This window comes from Rhinatrema bivittatum, chromosome 3, assembly GCF_901001135.1.
Source record: "Rhinatrema bivittatum chromosome 3, aRhiBiv1.1, whole genome shotgun sequence".
In the NCBI taxonomy this organism is placed as follows: Eukaryota; Metazoa; Chordata; class Amphibia; order Gymnophiona; family Rhinatrematidae; genus Rhinatrema; species Rhinatrema bivittatum.
In genome coordinates, this window is record NC_042617.1 from 367230217 (window position 1) to 367248862 (window position 18646).

Genomic DNA, 18646 nt, shown 5'->3' on the forward strand with positions numbered 1-18646 from the left:
TTACAGACCGTAAGCACCAAAAAGCAGCGTGATTCAAAAGAGCAACACATCATGAGTCTCAGGAGATAAAAAATGAGTACAAGTTTACTCTATAGACAAGTCATTGAGTATAAGACCCCTCGCCACGGGTGAGAGTGAGGAAAGATACAGATCCCAACGTTTCAGAAACAATCATTTGGGTTGAAACCATTCTATTTTTGCAATAACTTTGTCCAGTATACATGTGAAGTGAACCATATTACGTAATTGCATAAGAGTAGGAGAGTCTTGTGAAAGCCATTTTTGTAAAATACATTTTTTTGCTAATATAATCTCTAAGCGAAACCACCATTTTACATGGGTACTACGAAAAGGAATGCCCCTACTGTCATCCCAGAGGAAAACATTGACATGGTATGCAAAATGGATACCACATTGAGTTTGGAGATAACCATGTACCTGTCGCCAAAACTGTACGATACGTGGGCAAGTCCAAAATTGATGCCCTAGCGTACTGCGAGGGGTTGCACATTTAGGACAACAACCTGTTCCCCCAGAATCCAACTTACTAGCCTGCGCCGAAGCCATATAAAAACGATGTAGGAATTTAAATTGCAGCTGAGCTGTACAGTTCTGTTTCAGCCTTAGGAAAGGGGGGATTTCTTGGTGTTTTGATTAAAGTTGTCCTCTCATTCCGATGTGGTTAGGTTTATTCGGGGGGGGGGGGGGGTTAAGAATTTGTGCCCTCCAGTGAGAAGAGTTTGTCCATATGGGGAATCTTAATCTCGTTCACCGAGGTTTGTATGAGGCACCTTTTGAACCTCTGCAGAGTGACACTTAAGGATTTTACTTTAAAGGTCGTCTTCTTAGTAGCCATTTGTTCTGTGAGGAGAATTTTGGAGTTGCAGGCTTTATATTGCTGCAATCCTTTCCTTTAGATCCTGAACTCAGGAGTGTCCTTGCTGACGTTACCCTCTTTTCTTCCAAAGGCGGTATTGGCTTTTCTTGTTAATCAGACAATGGAGCTTCCGGCTTTTCCGGAATTGAAGGCTTCTACGCTTCATGCATAAGAACATAAGAAAATGCCATACTGGGTCAGACCAAGGGTCCATCAAGCCCAGCATCCTGTTTCCAACAGTGGCCAATCCAGGCCATAAGAACCTGGCAAGTACCCAAAAACTAAGTCTATTCCATGTAACCATTGCTAATGGCAGTGGCTATTCTCTAAGTGAACTTAATAGCAGGTAATGGACTTCTCCTACAAGAACTTATCCAATCCTTTTTTAAACACAGCTATACTAACTGCACTAACCACATTATCTGGCAACAAATTCCAGAGTTTAATTATGCGTTGAGTAAAAAAGAACTTTCTCCGATTAGTTTTAAATGTTCCCCATGCTAATTTCATGGAGTGCCCCCTAGTCTTTCTACCATCCGAAAGAATAAATAACCGATTCACATCTACCCGTTCTAGACCTCTCATGATTTTAAACACCTCTATCATATCCCCCCTCAGTCGTCTCTTCCCCAAGCTGAAAAGTGCTAACCTCTTTAGTCTTTCCTAATAGGGGAGTTGTTCCATTCCCCTTATCATTTTGGTAGCCCTTCTCTGTACCTTCTCCATCGCAATTATATCTTTTTTGAGATGTGGCGACCAGAATTGTACACAGTATTCAAGGTGCGGTCTCACCATGGAGCGATACAGAGGCATTATGACATTTTCCGTTTTATTCACCATTCCTTTTCTAATAATTCCCAACATTCTGTTTGCTTTTTTGACTGCCGCAGCACACTGCACCGACGATTTCAATGTGTTATCCACTATGACACCTAGATCTCTTTCTTGGGTTGTAGCACCTAATATGGAACCCAACATTGTGTAATTATAGCATGGGTTATTTTTCCCTATATGCATCACCTTGCACTTATCCACATTAAATTTCATCTGCCATTTGGATGCCCAATTTTCCAGTCTCACAAGGTCTTCCTGCAATTTATCACAATCTGCTTGTGATTTAACTACTCTGAACAATTTTGTGTAATCTGCAAATTTGATTATCTCACTCGTCAAATTTCTTTCCAGATCATTTATAAATATATTGAACAGTAAGGGTCCCAATACAGATCCCTGAGGCACTCCACTGTCCACTCCCTTCCACTGAGAAAATTGCCCATTTAATCCTACTCTCTGTTTCCTGTCTTTTAGCCAGTTTGCAATCCATGAAAGGACATCGCCACCTATCCCATGACTTTTTACTTTTCCTAGAAGCCTCTCATGAGGAACTTTGTCAAACGCCTTCTGAAAATCCAAGTATACTATATCTACTGGTTCACCTTTATCCACATGTTTATTAACTCCTTCAAAAAAGTGAAGCAGATTTGTGAGGCAAGACTTGCCCTGGGTAAAGCCATGCTGACTTTGTTACATTAAACCATGTCTTTCTATATGTTCTGTGATTTTGATGTTTAGAACACTTTCCACTATTTTTCCTGGCACTGAAGTCAGGCTAACCGGTCTGTAGTTTCCCGGATCGCCCCTGGAGCACTTTTTAAATATTGGGGTTACATTTGCTATCCTTCAGACTTCAGGTACAATGGATGATTTTAATGATAAGTTACAAATTTTTACTAATAGGTCTGAAATTTCATTTTTTAGTTCCTTCAGAACTCTGGGGTGTATACCATCCGGTCCAGGTGATTTACTACTCTTCAGTTTGTCAATCATGCCTACCACATCTTCTAGGTTCACCGTGATTTGATTCAGTCCATCTGAATCATTACCCATGAAAACCTTCTCCATTACGGGTACCTCCCCAATATCCTCTTCCGTAAACACCGAAGTAAATAAATCATTTAATCTTTCCGCGATGGCCTTATCTTCTCTAAGTGCTCCTTTAACCCCTCAATCATCTAACAGTCCAACTGACTCCCTCACAGGGTTTCTGCTTCGGATATATTTAAAAACGTTTTTACTGTGAGTTTTTGCCTCTACAGCCAACTTCTTTTCAAATTCTCTCTTAGCCTGTCTTATCAATGTCTTACATTTAACTTGCCAATGTTTATGCTTTATCCTATTTTCTTCTGTTGGATCCTTCTTCCAGTTTTTGAATGAAGATCTTTTGGCTAAAATAGCTTCTTTCACCTCCCCTTTTAACCATGCCGGTAATCGTTTTGCCTTCTTTCCACCTTTCTTAATGTGTGGAATACATCTGGACTGTGCTTCTAGAATGGTATTTTTTAACAATGACCACGCCTCTTGGACATTTTTTACTTTTGTAGCTGCTCCTTTCAGTTTTTTTCTAACAATTTTTCTCATTTTATCAAAGTTTCCCTTTTGAAAGTTTAGCACGAGAGCCTTGGATTTGCACACTGTTCCTTTTCCAGTCATTAAATCAAATTTGATCATATTATGATCACTATTGCCAAGCGGCCCCACCACCATTACCTCTCTCACCAAGTCCTGTGCTCCACTGAGAATTAGATCTAAAATTGCTCCCTCTCTCGTCTGTTCCTGAACCAATTGCTCCATAAAGCTATCATTTATTCCATCCAGGAACGTTATCTCTCTAGCGTGACCCGATGATACATTTACCCAGTCTATATTGGGGTAATTGAAGTCTCCCATTATTACTGCACTACCAATTTGGTTAGCTTCCCTAATTTCTCTTAGCATTTCACTGTCCATCTCACCATCTTGACCAGGTGGACGGTAGTATACCCCTATCACTGTAGTCTTCCCTGACACACAAGGGATTTCTACCCATAAAGATTCAATTTTGTATTTAGTCTCATGCAGGATGTTTATCCTATTGGACTCTATGCCATCCCGGACATAAAGCGCCACACCTCCTCCTGAGTGCTCCTCTCTGTCATTGCGATATAATTTGTACCCCGGTATAGCACTGTCCCATTGGTTATCCTCTTTCCACCATGTCTCTGAGATGCCAATTAAGTCTATGTCATCATTTACTGCTATACATTCTAATTCTCCCATCTTACTTCTTAGACTTCTGGCATTAGGATACAAACATTTCAAAGTTTGTTTTTTGTTTGTATTTTTATTCTGCTTTTTAATTGATAGGGATAAGTTAGAATTTTTTAGCTCAGGTGAGCTTTTAGTTACAGGCACTTGGACTACTTTTCTAATTATTGGAACCTCACTGTCGGGATGCCCTAATTCTAATGCATCATTAGTATCCTTTAAAGATACCTCTCTCCGAACCATGCGCTGTTGAGCGACTGTCGGCTTTCCCCTTTGTTCTAGTTTAAAAGTTGCTCTATCTCCTTTTTAAAGGTTAGCGCCAGCAGTCTGGTTCCACCCTGGTTAAGGTGGAGCCCATCACTTCGGAAGAGACTCCCCCTTCCCCGAAAGGTTCCCCAGTTCCTAACAAAACTGAATCCCTCTTCCTTGCACCATCGTCTCATCCACGCATTGAGACTCCGGAGCTCTGCCTGCCTCTGGTGACCTGCATGTGGAACAGGGAGCATTTCAGAGAATGCTACCCTGGAGGTTCTGGATTTAATCTTTCTACCTAAGAGCCTAAATTTGGCTTCCAGAACCTCCCTCCCACATTTTCCTATGTCGTTGGTGCCCACGTGTACCACGACAGCCGGCTCCTCCCCAGCACTGTCTAAAATCCTATCTAGGTGACGCGTGAGGTCCGCCACCTTCGCACCAGGTAGGCATGTTACCAGGCGATCCTCACGCCCACCAGCCACCCAGCTATCTACATTCCTAATAATCGAATCACCAACTATGACGGCCGACCTAACCCTTCCCTCCTGGGCAGTAGGCCTTGGGGAGATATCCTCAGTGCGAAAGGACAATGCATCACCTAGAGAGCAGGTCCTTGCTACAGGATCCTTTCCTGCTACACCTGGTTGGTGCTCTCCCATTATGAGACCTTCTTCCTCCAAGGCAGCACTAGGGCTGCCAGTCTGAAGTTGGGACTTGACTATTATGTCCCTGAAGGTCTCATCTATATACCTCTCTGTCTGCCTCAGCTCCTCCAGGTCTGCCACTCTAGCCTCCAGAGATCGGACTCGTTCTCTGAGAGCCAGGAGCTCTTTGCATCGCATGCACATGTACAACTTCTCACCGGTGGGTAAAAAAATCATACATTTATTTATTTATTTATTGTTTTTGTTATACCGAGTTTCATGATAGGCATCACATCAACCCGGTTTACAAATAACAAGGAGTGTAAAGCATAACGTAACGTAAAAAACAATATTTTCAATAAGAACCTTGAACTTTAAATACAGTGAATCAGAAAAAGGGAGAGGGAAAGTTACAAAAAACAAGGAAAATAAACTTGGGATGGAAGGGGAGAAATTGAACAGCACAATATTTACATTTCATACATGTGACACTCGATGCAAAAGACTGGGAAGCCCCCCTCTTGCTGCTGGACTGCTGCCTTCATCTCAATTTTGTTCAGTTCCTAGTTAAATTTTAGGTTGCTACGGGAGTAGGAATGTGTCTAACTTCCTTTAAATGTATTAGTGAATTCACTATGTGTCTGGTAGTGGCCTACCGGGGTCTGATCGAATTCTCAATAAAGTTTTTGTTGATGTTTGTTTGTTTTTTGTTTTTTTTGTGAAAGTGGCACCTGCCTATAAATTAAGGGATGAGCTAGGGGTGGGTGGGCGAGGGGTGGGAGGGTTGAGAAATACAGTCTAACTTCAGTTAGTCAGCCTGAGTGATTCACTGCTCCCTTGATTAACAAATGTTGGTCCCTATTCAAATCCAATCGCTACCTCAACACCTTTCCAAGGTGAGTAACTGAGCTGAACTATTCAACTTTTTTACTTTGGTATATACTGCTCCTAGCTTATTTCTAGCTTCTGGCTACTTTTTTGTGGGTTGTTTGTTTTTTTTTGTGGGGGTTTTTTTTTTTTTTTCAATACAATGCACTCAGTATTAAATACAAAAACTCAGCTCTTTAAAAGTCTGGAGAATATTCAGTTCTGCAGACTCCTAAAAATAAACACACTACCTACTGCTACCTTATTCACTGACTAAAAATACAAACAGTCTAACTTGTGTATTCACTGCCTTTCTGACTATTAAAGGCACAAACACACAAAATAATATTCCCAAATAGTTAACTTTGCCCCAATACTTTTAAAAAAGTCAATGTCCCAAGCAAAAACTTACTGATTCCTTTCAGCCACCAGCAAGGTGATCCTCTCCTCTCAGTGTTTCCACTGGAATGTGGGTTACTGAGCTCTTTCCTTCTAATTTATAATGTGCTTCTAAGGTAAATTAGTGCAAAACAATCCCTTAGGAGATGTACACTTCAGTTAGATTTCCTGAGTGACTCTTCAGTTAGATTTCCTGAGTGACCTTTCAGTTAGATTTCCTGCGTGACCTTTCAGTTAGATTTCCTGAGTGACTCACGATGCACGAGAGCTTAGGCTTTTTAGAGGTTAACAGGGCTTTGTTGAGATATCTCAAGGTAACGATTGATTTTAGGAGGTCTGATCATCTTTTCGGTTTATGGAGTGGTTTGAAGAAAGGTACCCAGGCTTCCAAGGCTTAAGTAGGCTATTGGATTGACATACATTCTCAAAGGCTGTCAGGTGCCTGAAGGTTTGAGGGCTCACTCTACATGGTCTCAAGCGGCCTTGTAGGTGGAGGCTCAGTTGGTTTCACCACAGGAAATTTGTAGAGCAGCGACTTGGAAGTCGCTGCATACTTTTGCAAGGCACTACCGTCTGGATGTAGGAGATCCGGAGTCTCGGTCATTTGGCGAAAGTGTCTTGCAAGTGGGAGTCTCTAGGTCCCACCCTTAGTAGGGAGCTTTGGTACATCTCAGGAGTCTGGACTGATCCGGGTAAGTATAGGGAAAGGAAAATTTGTTCTTACATGCTAATTTTCGTTCCAGTAGTATCATGGATCAGTCTAGAACCCACCCGATCTATGGAGGTGGAGAGTCATCCGCTCAAGAATACCTCTTTTTGATACACATTTTTTCATGTTTTTGGAAAAGTTTTTAGAAGTTTTCTTTTTGTAAGTGTTTTGTTCTTGGGTACAATTAATACTGAGGAACTGCAGGTGGCACCAGGGATTATGAAGCAGTGTCAGTGAAGCTTTCTCCGTCTCCATCTGCTGGCAGGGATGCATAAACCCAGGAGTCTGGACTGATCAATGATACTACAGGAATGAAAATTAGCAGGTAAGAACCAATTTTCCTTTACCATTTTTTCTATCACAGAGAGAAAAAAATGAAACCATGTTTTGATTGCTTAACAAATCACACCTGCTAATAGCAAAAGATAAGAAACAATGCTACTGGACAAGTATTTTGGTGAGGCTTGTTCAAATGTTAAAGCTTTCTGCAGTACCTTGGATGAGAGATGTGCTCTTAGAGATGTTTAAACTTTAATAATGACAAATTATTTAACTTGAGTCATTTTTAATTCTGAATTGTATTTCTGTATTTTGAATTTAGTCTCTCTCAGATGATTCGCTTGGAAGTTCAAAGAAATCTGGTATTCTTGAAACACTTGGACAGCCAAAAAAGAAAGAACTTAAGAAAAAACAATCTTGGACCTGGTGGTTAATGGATGAAGAGTCTGATGATGGTAGTAAACACTGTTTGTCTATAGTTTTACATCAATGTCCATTGATTGTTAGTAAAAATCTTTGCATTGCATGCTATAGTTTAACAGAGTACCCTGAAAAAGAATAAATGGATATCTATAATGTTTGATTTCCTAGCATGTAGCCAGATGGACTCAGGACCAGTGGGTTATGTGTTCCTCTGCTAGCAGATGGGAGACAGAGTCAAGTTTCAAAGCTGACGTCACCCTAGATATACCCTGCAGTGACTTCAGCTCTTCAGTATCTCTTCGTCTCCTAGCAGATGCAGACGCTATCCCCACACTAGCACTGTGTGAGCGGGATTGCAGCACAAACAAAGACATTTTTTACCTTCACTTTAAAAGAAGATCGAGCCCCGCTTTCCTGCGGTGATACCTAAGGGTCCCTCCCCCAGTTGAGATTTCTTGAGGTGATTTCCGAGATCCCTCAGAGGTGTGCCTTGGTCCGGTAGCCGGTTCCTGGCGTAGACTTAGCTGCTGAAGCAGCTGAAAGGCAGAGGGTGCAGAAGCCGAGCACAGCGGTGAAGGCCAAAGCCCTCTGCCCCCACAGCCAGAGACAGTCTCTGTACTCATCTGGTAAGCATTGAGACCAGGTAAGTAGATAAGAACTCTGCCGATCCAGAGACATGGAAGGGCTTCGGTAATTCTTTCCTCCGGTCTCCTTGCTCGGCGTGCTGTACCGAATTCGTTCCCAATCTCCGTTTGGGCGAGGGAAGGGGATTCCGAGCGGGTTGAGAAGCTCCACCGATGGGCTAGGCCCCGTTTTCGGCTCCATCGACTCTCCACGTGGCGATCCGCGGTGGCGCCATCTTGCTTGCGGTTTGGTGCAGCGCCATTTTTCCCCTTTCGGCTGTTGGTACGCACAGTGTGGGCCAGCCTGTACGCCTAAGTTGTGTAAATACGCACATAGCTGCACGCATAACTTTGCGCATGACCGCGCACATAACTGCGTCCATAAGTTCGCACACAATGACCGCTTACACATATGTGCACCGAGGCGAGTCTGTGTGCGCACGATATACAATAACCAGCTAAACGCACAAACCACACAGGCTATGGCCCTGGCAGCAAAGAAGCTCAGGCGGCACTCTCTCTGCGCGGCCTGCCATATTAGAGCCACACAGTCTGACCTGGAATCCTGTCTGTGTCAGCACTGTGAGGAGGCCCAGGGAGGGCTGGATTCTCAAAAATTCTCCAAGCCCGGCCCATCCCAGTCAGAGGACGGATCGGCTGCGACCTTATTCGATAGCTCCCCAGACCTAAGCAATTCCGGGACGGCGTCCTTCCCGGGAGAGGGCAGTCCATGGGCCCCTATCCCGGTTACCCCTGGGACAAATAGGGATTCAGCGGCCGTCTCTTGGTTAGAATTCTTTCAGGGCCTCCAAGCCTTTGTTCAGGCGCAGTCAGCCCTGCCCAAGTTGAGCCCCCAACGAGGGGGAGGGGGGGCCTCGCTCTCCCGGCCCTGTCTGTGGGCCGCGAGACATGCCACACCTCACCAAGAGTATCCCTGACAGGGACCCAGATACCATGGATGACGGCGGGGATCCACTGGAGGACGGAGAAATTCCTCCAGGCCTGGAACAATACCGGACCATGCTTCATTTCTTCCACAGAGATGAATTACCGGCACTAGTCTCCCAGACCCTGAAAACTCTGGCAGCTACATACACGGATCCTATGGCAGAACCAAAGAAGAACCCCATCCTGGTGTCCCTTTGTAAAGCTTCTTGCTACTTCTCAATGCTGGAAGCCATCCAGGAGTTGATTGACCTGGAATGGGATGCCCCAGAGGCAAGCTTTAAAGGAGGTGGGGCTTGGAAGCCTTGTATCCTCTGGACCCAGAGGTCAAGGAACACCTGTGTTTCCCCAAAGTGGATGCCATGATCTGTGCTGTCTCGAAGCGAACAACCATCCTTGTTGAGGGAGGGGCAGCTTTGAAAGATGCTCACGATAGGCGGTTAGAATCTATCCTTAAGCAAGCATTCGACGCGACAGCAATGACACTGCAGATCACTTCTTGCTGTGCCCTGGTGGCTCGTTCCTACTTGCTCCTTGCGAGAGAGGCAGATAGCTCTGGGGCGTACGCCGGAGAGGTGATTGAACCTGCCGCAACCTTCCTGACAGATGCAAGCCCAGACCTAGTGCGTACCTAGGCCAGAGGAGTAGCCTCAGTGGTGGTGGCCAGAACACAGGTATGGCTGCGCAATTAGTCAGCAAACGCAACCTCTAAGGCAAACCTCACAAAGATGCCTTTTAAGGGATCCCTCCTATTCGGAAGCGAGTTGGAAAAGCTAGTCAGTAGTGGGGTGAATCTCTAGTGCCCCAACTACCGGAAGACAGGAAAAAGAGGTCTCTCAGCACCCCTCTCCCATGAGGGATCGGACCAGGGCTCCCAGAGCTTCCGGCCCTATAGAAACCCATTGTTCCAGTCACCTCGACCCTCGGGGAGGACTCAGTCCTTTTGGAACCGGCAACCCAAAAGAGGGGCAGGTTCGGGCTCCGGCTCGACCCAAGCTTTCCAATGAAGTTGGGCTGACCCATCCACGGGAAGAGGAGATATTATTTATTTTTTCCTAGCGTGTAGCAGATGGACTCAGGACCAATGGGTATAATGTACTTCTGATAGCAGTTGGAGATGGATCAGATTTCAATCTGACGTCCGCCCTAGTACATATACTCCTGCAGGGAGTGCAGCTCTTCAGTATTTTTCGTCTCCATAGCAGTTAGGGATTCTACTTATGCTTGCACAGCGTTAGAGTGATTTTACCAAAGAAAACCAAAATAAGAAGAAATCTTACCTCTACAGACAAGCCCCGCTCTCCTGCAGTGACACCCATTGGGTCCCTCCCCCAGTTGAGATTTCCCGAGGTGATTTCCGCGATCCCTCGGAGGTAAGCCTCGGTCTGGCAGCTGACCCTCGGCGGGGATCTAGCCCCTGACATCGGGTGAGGCTGAGAGGCAGTGGGTGCAACCTCGAGCGCGGCGGTGAAGGTATTTTCCCTCTCCCTCTGCAGCTGGAGACCGCCCGGAACGAGACCGGGAAGCGCCGAGACAAGGTAAGGTAGAAATCTATTTAAAAGTCTCCAGTCTCCGAAGTTCGAGGAGCCGCAAAGGTCACCAGCTGGGACCAGTGCCACCGGGTTGATCTGCCCTAGCAGGGCTAGACCCCGGTGAGATCCGAGGGTCCTCCCACGTGGATACCCTCCGAGGTGGTCGCCATATTGTCCGCGTGGTCTTCGACACAGCCTCCAGAGTTTCGGCAGCAGGAATTAGTGCGAGAAGATGGGCCTGGCTCAAGTCTTCAGACCTCAGACCAGAAGTACAGGACAGGTTAGCTGACTTGCCCTGTGCTGGGGATAATCTTTTCGTAAAAAAGATTCAAGAAGCAGTGGCTACTCAAGGACCACCAGGAGACTCTGCGCCAGCTCTCCTTACTGCCTTCTGATCTCTCGTCCTCTTCCAAAAGATCTTTTAGGAGAGACTCCAAGAGACAATTCTACCGGCAAAGGAGATTCTGTCCCCCAGTGACCAGCGCTCGAGCTTCTAAGCCTTACCAAAAAGGCCAATCCAAGTAACCTCGAGTACAGAAATCACAGCCAGCCCCCCAGCCAGGTCCAGCGTCTGGCTTTTGACTCCTTCCTAGAGAGCAGTACCCAGCCTCTGTTTCCGACCATTCCCGTCGGAGGCCGGTTATGCCACTTCTCCAAACCATGGCATACAGTCACCACAGATCAGTGGGTATTCGCTGTAATAACCCAGGGTTATCACCTCAACTTTCTCTCTGTTCCACCGGATTCCCCACTTCGACTGACGTGGGGAACATCCATCCACTCATCACTCCTGGAGCAGGAGGTCTCCCTCCTCCTCCAGTCCCGACCAATAGAGCCAGTGCCCCTCTCCCAACAGGAGCAGGGGTTCTATTCCCAGTATTTCCTGATACCAAAAAGGTCAGGTGGCGTTCGCCCAATATTGGATCTTCGCACCTTAAACAAATACCTATAAAGTGAAAAGTTCAAGATGGTGACCTTAGGTTCACTTCTTCCCCTTCTCCAAAGGGAAGACTAGCTCTGCTCTCTAGACCTCCAGGACTCCTACACACATATTTCAATTAATCCGTCACATCGCAGATTCCTGCGGTTCCTAGTAGGCCCAAAACACTTCCAATATCGAGTGTTATCATTCGGCCTAGCATCTGTCCCACGAGTCTTCACCAAGTGCCTCGTAGTGGTAGCTGCCTTTCTCAGGAGTCAGTGTCCACATCTACCCCTATCTCGACGATTGGTTGATCAGGGCTCCTACTCAACAAGTTGCACTGATGTCTCTACGTCTCACATGCCATACCCTGATCTCCCTAGGGTTTCTCATAAACTATCCAAAATCCAGGCTAGTTCCCTCTGAAACCCTATCGTTCATAGGGGCCGACTTGGACACTCTAAAAGCGAAAGCCTTCCTACCTCATGATCGAGCTTTCACTCTCGCTTCTCTGGCCCATCGACTGCAGTCTCGACAACACTCAACTGCATGTCATTTTCTGGTTTTACTGGGTCATATGGCCTCCTCTGTGCATGTCACTCCCATGGCCCACCTGGCCATGAGAGTAATGCAGTGGACTCTAAAACTGCAGTGGATTCAGTCTTCTCAGCCAATGTCCACCATTGTCCACATCACCAACCAGCTCCGCTTATCGCTGTCTTGTTGGATAAACCAATCCAATCTGCTTCAAGGCCTTCCGTTTCAGGCTCCAGACCCTCAAATAACCTTGACAACAGTTGCCTCCAACCTTGGCTGGGGTGCACATGTTGCAAACTTGCAAACTCAGGGCATTTGGTCTCTAGAGGAAGCCAAACACCAATCAATTACCTGGAGCTTCATGCAATCAGATATGCTCTCAGGACTTTTCAGGATCACCTTTCCAACCAGTTCATCCTGATTCAAACCGATAGCCAGGTGGCCATGTGGTACATCAACAAGCAAAGGGGAACGGGCTCCTACCTCCTGTGTCAGGAAGCTGCACAGATATGGGCGGAAGCCCTTTCCCAGTCGATGTACCTCAGGGACACCTACTTGCCGGGAGTGGACAATGTGTTGGCAGACAAGCTGAGTCGCACTTTTCAACCGCACGAGTGGTTGCTCAACCCCACTGTAGCGGACTCAGTATTCCAGCGTTGGGGTTACCTTCACATAGACCTCTTTGCGTCAATTCACAACCGCAAAGTAGAGAACTTCTGCTCTCTCACTCGCAGCCAACACCTTCAGCCAAGAGTTGCTTTCTCCCTCTCGTGGGCCATTTCAAAGACTCTCGTGAAGTTGCAAAGGGACAAGGGAACTAATGATTCTCATAGCCCCTCATTGGCCATGCCAGGTCTGGTTTCCAATTCTCCACGACCTATCAGTACACTGGCACATTCCTTTGGGGAAGGACCCACTTCTGATCACTCAGAACAACGGCTGCCTTCATCACCCCAACCTCAAGACCCTCTCCCTGACTGCCTAGATGTTGAAAGGTTAATCCTTCAACCTCTTAACCTTTCAGAGCCAGTTTCCTGAGTCCTAGTAGCTTCACGAAAGCCTTCCATAAGGCAGTCTTATTGTTACAAATGGAACAGGTTTGCGGTATGGTGTACTTCAATGTCCATCGATCCCTTCACTTGTTCCACACCGAAGTTTTTGGACTATCTCTGGCACCTGTCAGAGTCAGGACTCCAGACTTCTTCTATCAGGGTACATGTCAGTGCGGTAGCCGCCTTCCATAAAGGTGTCGGGGACGTACCTATTTCAGTACAACCCCTCGTAATACGCTTTTTGAAGGGCTTTCTCCACCTTAAACCTCCACTGTGCCCTCCGGCTCCTTCCTGGGACCTCAACTTGGTTTTGGGGCAGCTTATGAAACCGCCGTTTGAGCCTCTCCAATCCCGTGATCTCCGCTATCTCACCTGGAAGGTGATTTTTCTTTTGGCGATCACTTCTGCTCACAGAGTTAGTGAGTTACAGGCCTTAGTTACCTACCCGGCTTACACTAAACTTCTGCATGATAGGGTAGTAATCCGCGCTCACCCTAGGTTTTTGCCCAAGGTAGTATTGGAGTTTCATATCAATCAATCCATTATACTACCCACCTTCTTTCCCAGGCCCCACTCAAACCCAGGAGAACAGGCTCTGCATACCCTTGACTGTAAACGTGCTCTAGCATTTTATCTAGACCATACAGCAGCCCACAGGAAATACACTCAATTGTTTGTTTCCTTCGATCCCAACAAATTGGGCAAACCTGTGGGTAAGCAGACTCTCTCCTCCTGGTTAGCAGACTGTATTTCCTTTTGTTACCAACAGGCAGGCATTCCGCTTCAAGACCATGTTAAAGCACACTCTGTCAGGGCCATGGCAACATCAGTAGCGCACCTACGCTCGGTGCCGCTTGCTGACATCTGTAAGGCTACCTGGAACTCTCTCCACACCTTCCCAGCCCATTATTGTTTAGACAAGGCTGGCAGACAAGATTCCATCTTCGGCCAGTCCGTGCTACGCAACTTATGTGCGAACTGAGGTACCAACATCCTTTCACCAACCCGGTAGGGTTCAGGATGCCCTCTACCAAATTCCACCCCAGTTCTTGTGCCTGTTGCACGTCTTTGGGTACATTTGGTGCATTGCTCGGGCATCCTCAGCTCGGTACTCACCCATATGTGAGGACTATCATCCTGCTTGTCCTGTGAGAAAGCAGAGTTGCTTACCTGTAACAGGTATTCTCATAGGACAGCAGGATGTTAGTCCTCACGAAACCCGCCCGCCACCCACGGAGTTGGGTTCGTTTACGTTTTCTTATTTTACTTTTCGCATGTATTTTTTATTATAAGACGAGACTGAAGGGGGAACCCTGCTGGCTGCAGGGTTGGTGCTATGCTGGGCATGCCCAGTAGGTGTCAGTCAAAGTTCTAGAAACTTTGACAAATGTGTTCCTTGATTGGGCTCCATCCTGATGATGTCACCCATATGTGAGGACTAACATCCTGCTGTCCTGTGAGAACACCTGTTACAGGTAAGCAACTCTGCTTTATTTGGAAAGGAATAGAGAATAAAGCTGAGAATGCCTTTGTATTGATCCATAGTGCGACTGCAACTTGAGTATTGTGTGCAGTTCTGGTCATCCCATCTCAAAAAGGACATAGAAATGATACAGATGAGGGTGACAAAAATGATAAAGGGAGAGGAAAAGCTCTTTTATGAAGAAAGACTAAATAGATTGGGGCAGTTTAGCTTAGAGAAGAGACAACTGAGAGGAGATATGATTGAGTTTTATAAAATAACGCATGGGGTACAACAGGTAAATAGGGAATGGTTAATTACTCTTTCAAACAACACTAGGACTAGAGGACACTCTATGAAATTAGTAACCAGCGGATTTAAAACAAATTGTAGAAAGTATTTTTCACTTGGCGCACAATAAAGTTTTGGAATTTGTTTCAGAGGATATGGTAAGGCAGCTAACCCATTGGGATTGAAAAGAGGGTTAGCCAAGTTCCTGAAGGAAAAGTTCATAAACATTTATTAGCCAGCTAGACTTGAGAAAGCCAGTGCTTATCCCTGCAAATGAGATACAAGAAACAGATCAAATGTAGGGGATCTCCAGGGCACTAGTGACCTGACTGGTCACTGTCAGAGACAGGATCCTGGGTTCAGTGGTCCTTGGTCTGACCCAGCATGGCACTTCTTATGTTAAGTAATACTAGAATTCCTCTAGCAAAAAATAGTTAAAGATAAGGGAGTGAGTTACAACTCTTAATCACTTTTTAATTGGTTATTTTCCTAGTCACATTTTAAATTTCATCTTCACATTCTGTAGCTTGCTAAGAATAAATATAAGAGAAAAATAAACTGCTTGCATTCTATGAATTACAATAAATTGTATAATGCTAAAGCAATGAGTTTAGAGTTTTCACTACTATATTAGAATTTGTGTATAAATACAATGGTCTGGAAACTTGCACATATCAAACTGACATGCAGGGGCGGATTTTAAGAGCCCTGCTCGCGTAAATCCGCCCGGATTTACGCGAGCAGGGCCCTGCGCGCCGGTAAGCCTATTTTACATAGGCCTACCGGCGCGCGCAGACCCCGGGACTCGCGTACGTCTCGGGGTTTTCGGAGGGGGGCGTGTCGGGGGCGTGTCGGGGGCGGGCCCGGTCGTCGCGGCGTTTCGGGGGCGTGTCGGGAGCGTTTTGGGGGCGGTTACGGGGGCGTGGCTACGGCCCGGGGCGGTCCGGGGGCGTGGCCGCGCCCTCCGTACCCGCCCCCAGGTCGCGGCCCGGCGCTCAGGAGGCCCGCTGGCGCGCGGGGATTTACGTCTCCCTCCGGGAGGCGTAAATCCCCCGACAAAGGTAAGGGGATGGTTTAGACAGGGCCGGGCGGGTGGGTTAGGGAGGGGAAGGTGAGGGGAGGGCAAAGGAAAGTTCCCTCCGAGGCCGCTCCGATTTCGGAGCGGCCTTGGAGGGAACGGGTTAGGCAGCGCGGCTCGGCGCGCGCCGGCTATACAAAATCAATAGCCTTGCGCGCGCCGATCCAGGGATTTTAGTGGATACGCGCGGCTCCGCGCGTATCTACTAAAATCCAGTGTACTTTTGCTTGAGTCTGATGCGCAAGCAAAAGTAGGCTGATCGCGCTTCTTTTAAAATCTACCCCGCAGTGTTCACTCTGCATAGAAAACGCTTCTGGCTTTACAAAATGTTTACTTACTGTGTTATTTTTCTCTTTAGGAATGCTTGGGACAAACCAAAGCTTTCTCAAGTCCAAAAGAATTTCCCAGCCCATTGAGGAAGTAAATGAAGAGGACCAGATAGGAAAATCTCCTTTTCAGAAAAAGGATAACATTTCTGGCTCTATGACTAAGGACAGTCTGGAATCTGATGGTAAGTGCTGCCATAATATATATTTTTTTGTTATCTCTTTATTACATTTTTTATCCAATACAAGATTAAAAAATATTTAACTGTGATACATAAACAAAACAAAGAAAATACATAAAAAATACATCACTTATCCTATCTTATAACACCATTATTCCCCATCAAGGAGGGACTATGTTACATTTGCCGGCTCGCAGTACACCCTCGCGAGCCGGTGAACTCATCCATGCTCCCCGGCCTGCCATGTGGATACCGCCTCTCTTTGCTTCCCAATGTGCCAGACTCGGCCAAACTTAAAGGGCCCATGGTGGGAAAATGCCTGTGGTGCCCATGGATGACGTCACGCACCTAACCCTATAAAGGACTTCTCCAAACACTTGCTCACTACCTCAGCAATGGGTCGCCTGCATCCTTGCAGAAGTGTGTTAATGCATTCTGTGTTCCAATTTCAAGCCCTGCCTGTCTCATCTCTCCAAGCCCAGCCTACCTCATTCTCCTTGTCCTGTTGTCCTCATCCTCCCAGTGTCTTCCTCGCCTGTCCTCAGACTGACTACCGGATTTGACCATAGCCTGAACTCTGACCATCCTTGCCAGCCAACTCCTTTTACCATAACCTGAACTCTGAGCATCCTTGCTAGCTACCTGCCATTGACCTCAGCCTGAACTCCGACTACTCTTGCCTGCCGCCTGCCTATAACCTCAGCCTGGACCTCAACCATCCTCATTTGCTGCCTGTCTCTGACCCTAGCCACGACTGGGACTTACGTCATTACCAATTTTCACGAGACTGACTCCTAAGTCCTGCTGGCCCCCGGAACCCAAGGGCTCAACCTAAGGGGAAAGGGGTTGATATAAGTGAAGCTTCAGACCAGTGTCCAACCAGCCTGGTCCCGCCAGCTGTCGGAAAGGACTACAGGGCTTTCCCTGTAGATTGAGCCAACCTCCCTAAAGCAACAACGGTTCACGAAACTTGCAGAAAAGAAATAATATCAAGGAAAATATATAAAAACCAAAGGAATGCCAGTATGTTCAACAATATACTAATATTCCCCCCTACCCACTATAGTCAACCAGTCTTATCAACAAGAAACATTTCTAAATGAGCTGGAATCACAATGTATTTTTAACTTTAACTGCAACCTTCACATCTCCGTGCAACTCACCTTTGGCAACCAGGATGATTTCAAGAGACTGTAGGAGAGCAAATGTTGTTCCACTCCATAAACGTGAGGACAAAGAGAAAGGAAATTACAAGTTTTTTATAGCTTAACTATAGTAGTGGAGAAAACTATGAAAACAGTACAGGGCAATTTTCAAAGTCCTTGAGTACTTTTATCAGACTTTGTGCCAGTTTTCAAAGGGAAAGTATGAATATGCTTTCCCTTTGAAAATTGCCTAAGGAAAAAGTATCTTCAAGCTTTGCATGTGTTTTTCTTTTTTTTTTTTTCTCCCTTCAAAATGACGCACTAAAGATGTACTTTTCAAAAAGATTTGCACATGTAAAAGGGCTTTCAAAAATTGCTACTTTTTATATGTGTAACTTCTTTGAAAATTCACTCCAGAGGGCTGAATTGTCAAAAGGTTTTACCCACGTAAATTAGATTTTGAAAATGACTATGATATATGCTACTTTTATGTGCATACCTTCTTTAAAAATTACCCCTTTAGTTATGAAAATAGAAACGTTGCACCCTGTTGCATTCTGACAAGCCAACATTGGATGCTGAGGCAGGAGGAGGTAAGCCTTGTTACTTTGCTTGGGAACACTTTTGAACAGATGGAGCAGCCACACTTTTTTTAAGTAGAGAAAGGGGATCAGAGAGTGGTGGAAGTGAGATTTAGGGAGATCTGTTTTGTGAAAGTAGGGAAGAGGGGGGTTGGGATGGAGGGATTCGAAATTGCAGCACTTGGTTTTGTAAATTTATAGGTGAATTTTAAAATGTGTGTGTAAATAAATAGCATGTGCGCATAAAATTGCATACATGCAATCTTAAAAACACTACAAATGCGCAAAAAACAGGGGGTGTTCTGGAGAAGGCCCAGTATCTGTGGAGGAGTAGCCTAGAGGTTAGAGCAGTGAGCTATTAACCAGGGAAACCAGGTTAATAACCACTCTTTGTGAACTTGGGAAAGTCACTTTACCCTCCTTTTCCTCAGGT

At 45.9% G+C, this 18646-nt stretch overlaps 1 protein-coding gene across 1 annotated transcript in view; it reads left to right on the plus strand.

Annotated features, from left to right (window-relative positions):
- The window catches only part of CEP162 (centrosomal protein 162), a 423542-nt gene that overhangs the window by 31170 nt on the left and 373726 nt on the right, over window positions 1-18646 (plus strand). The window contains 2 exon segments of the mRNA XM_029595494.1: window positions 7437-7569; window positions 16338-16490. Of these exon segments, the coding sequence (XP_029451354.1) occupies window positions 7437-7569; window positions 16338-16490 (286 nt within the window).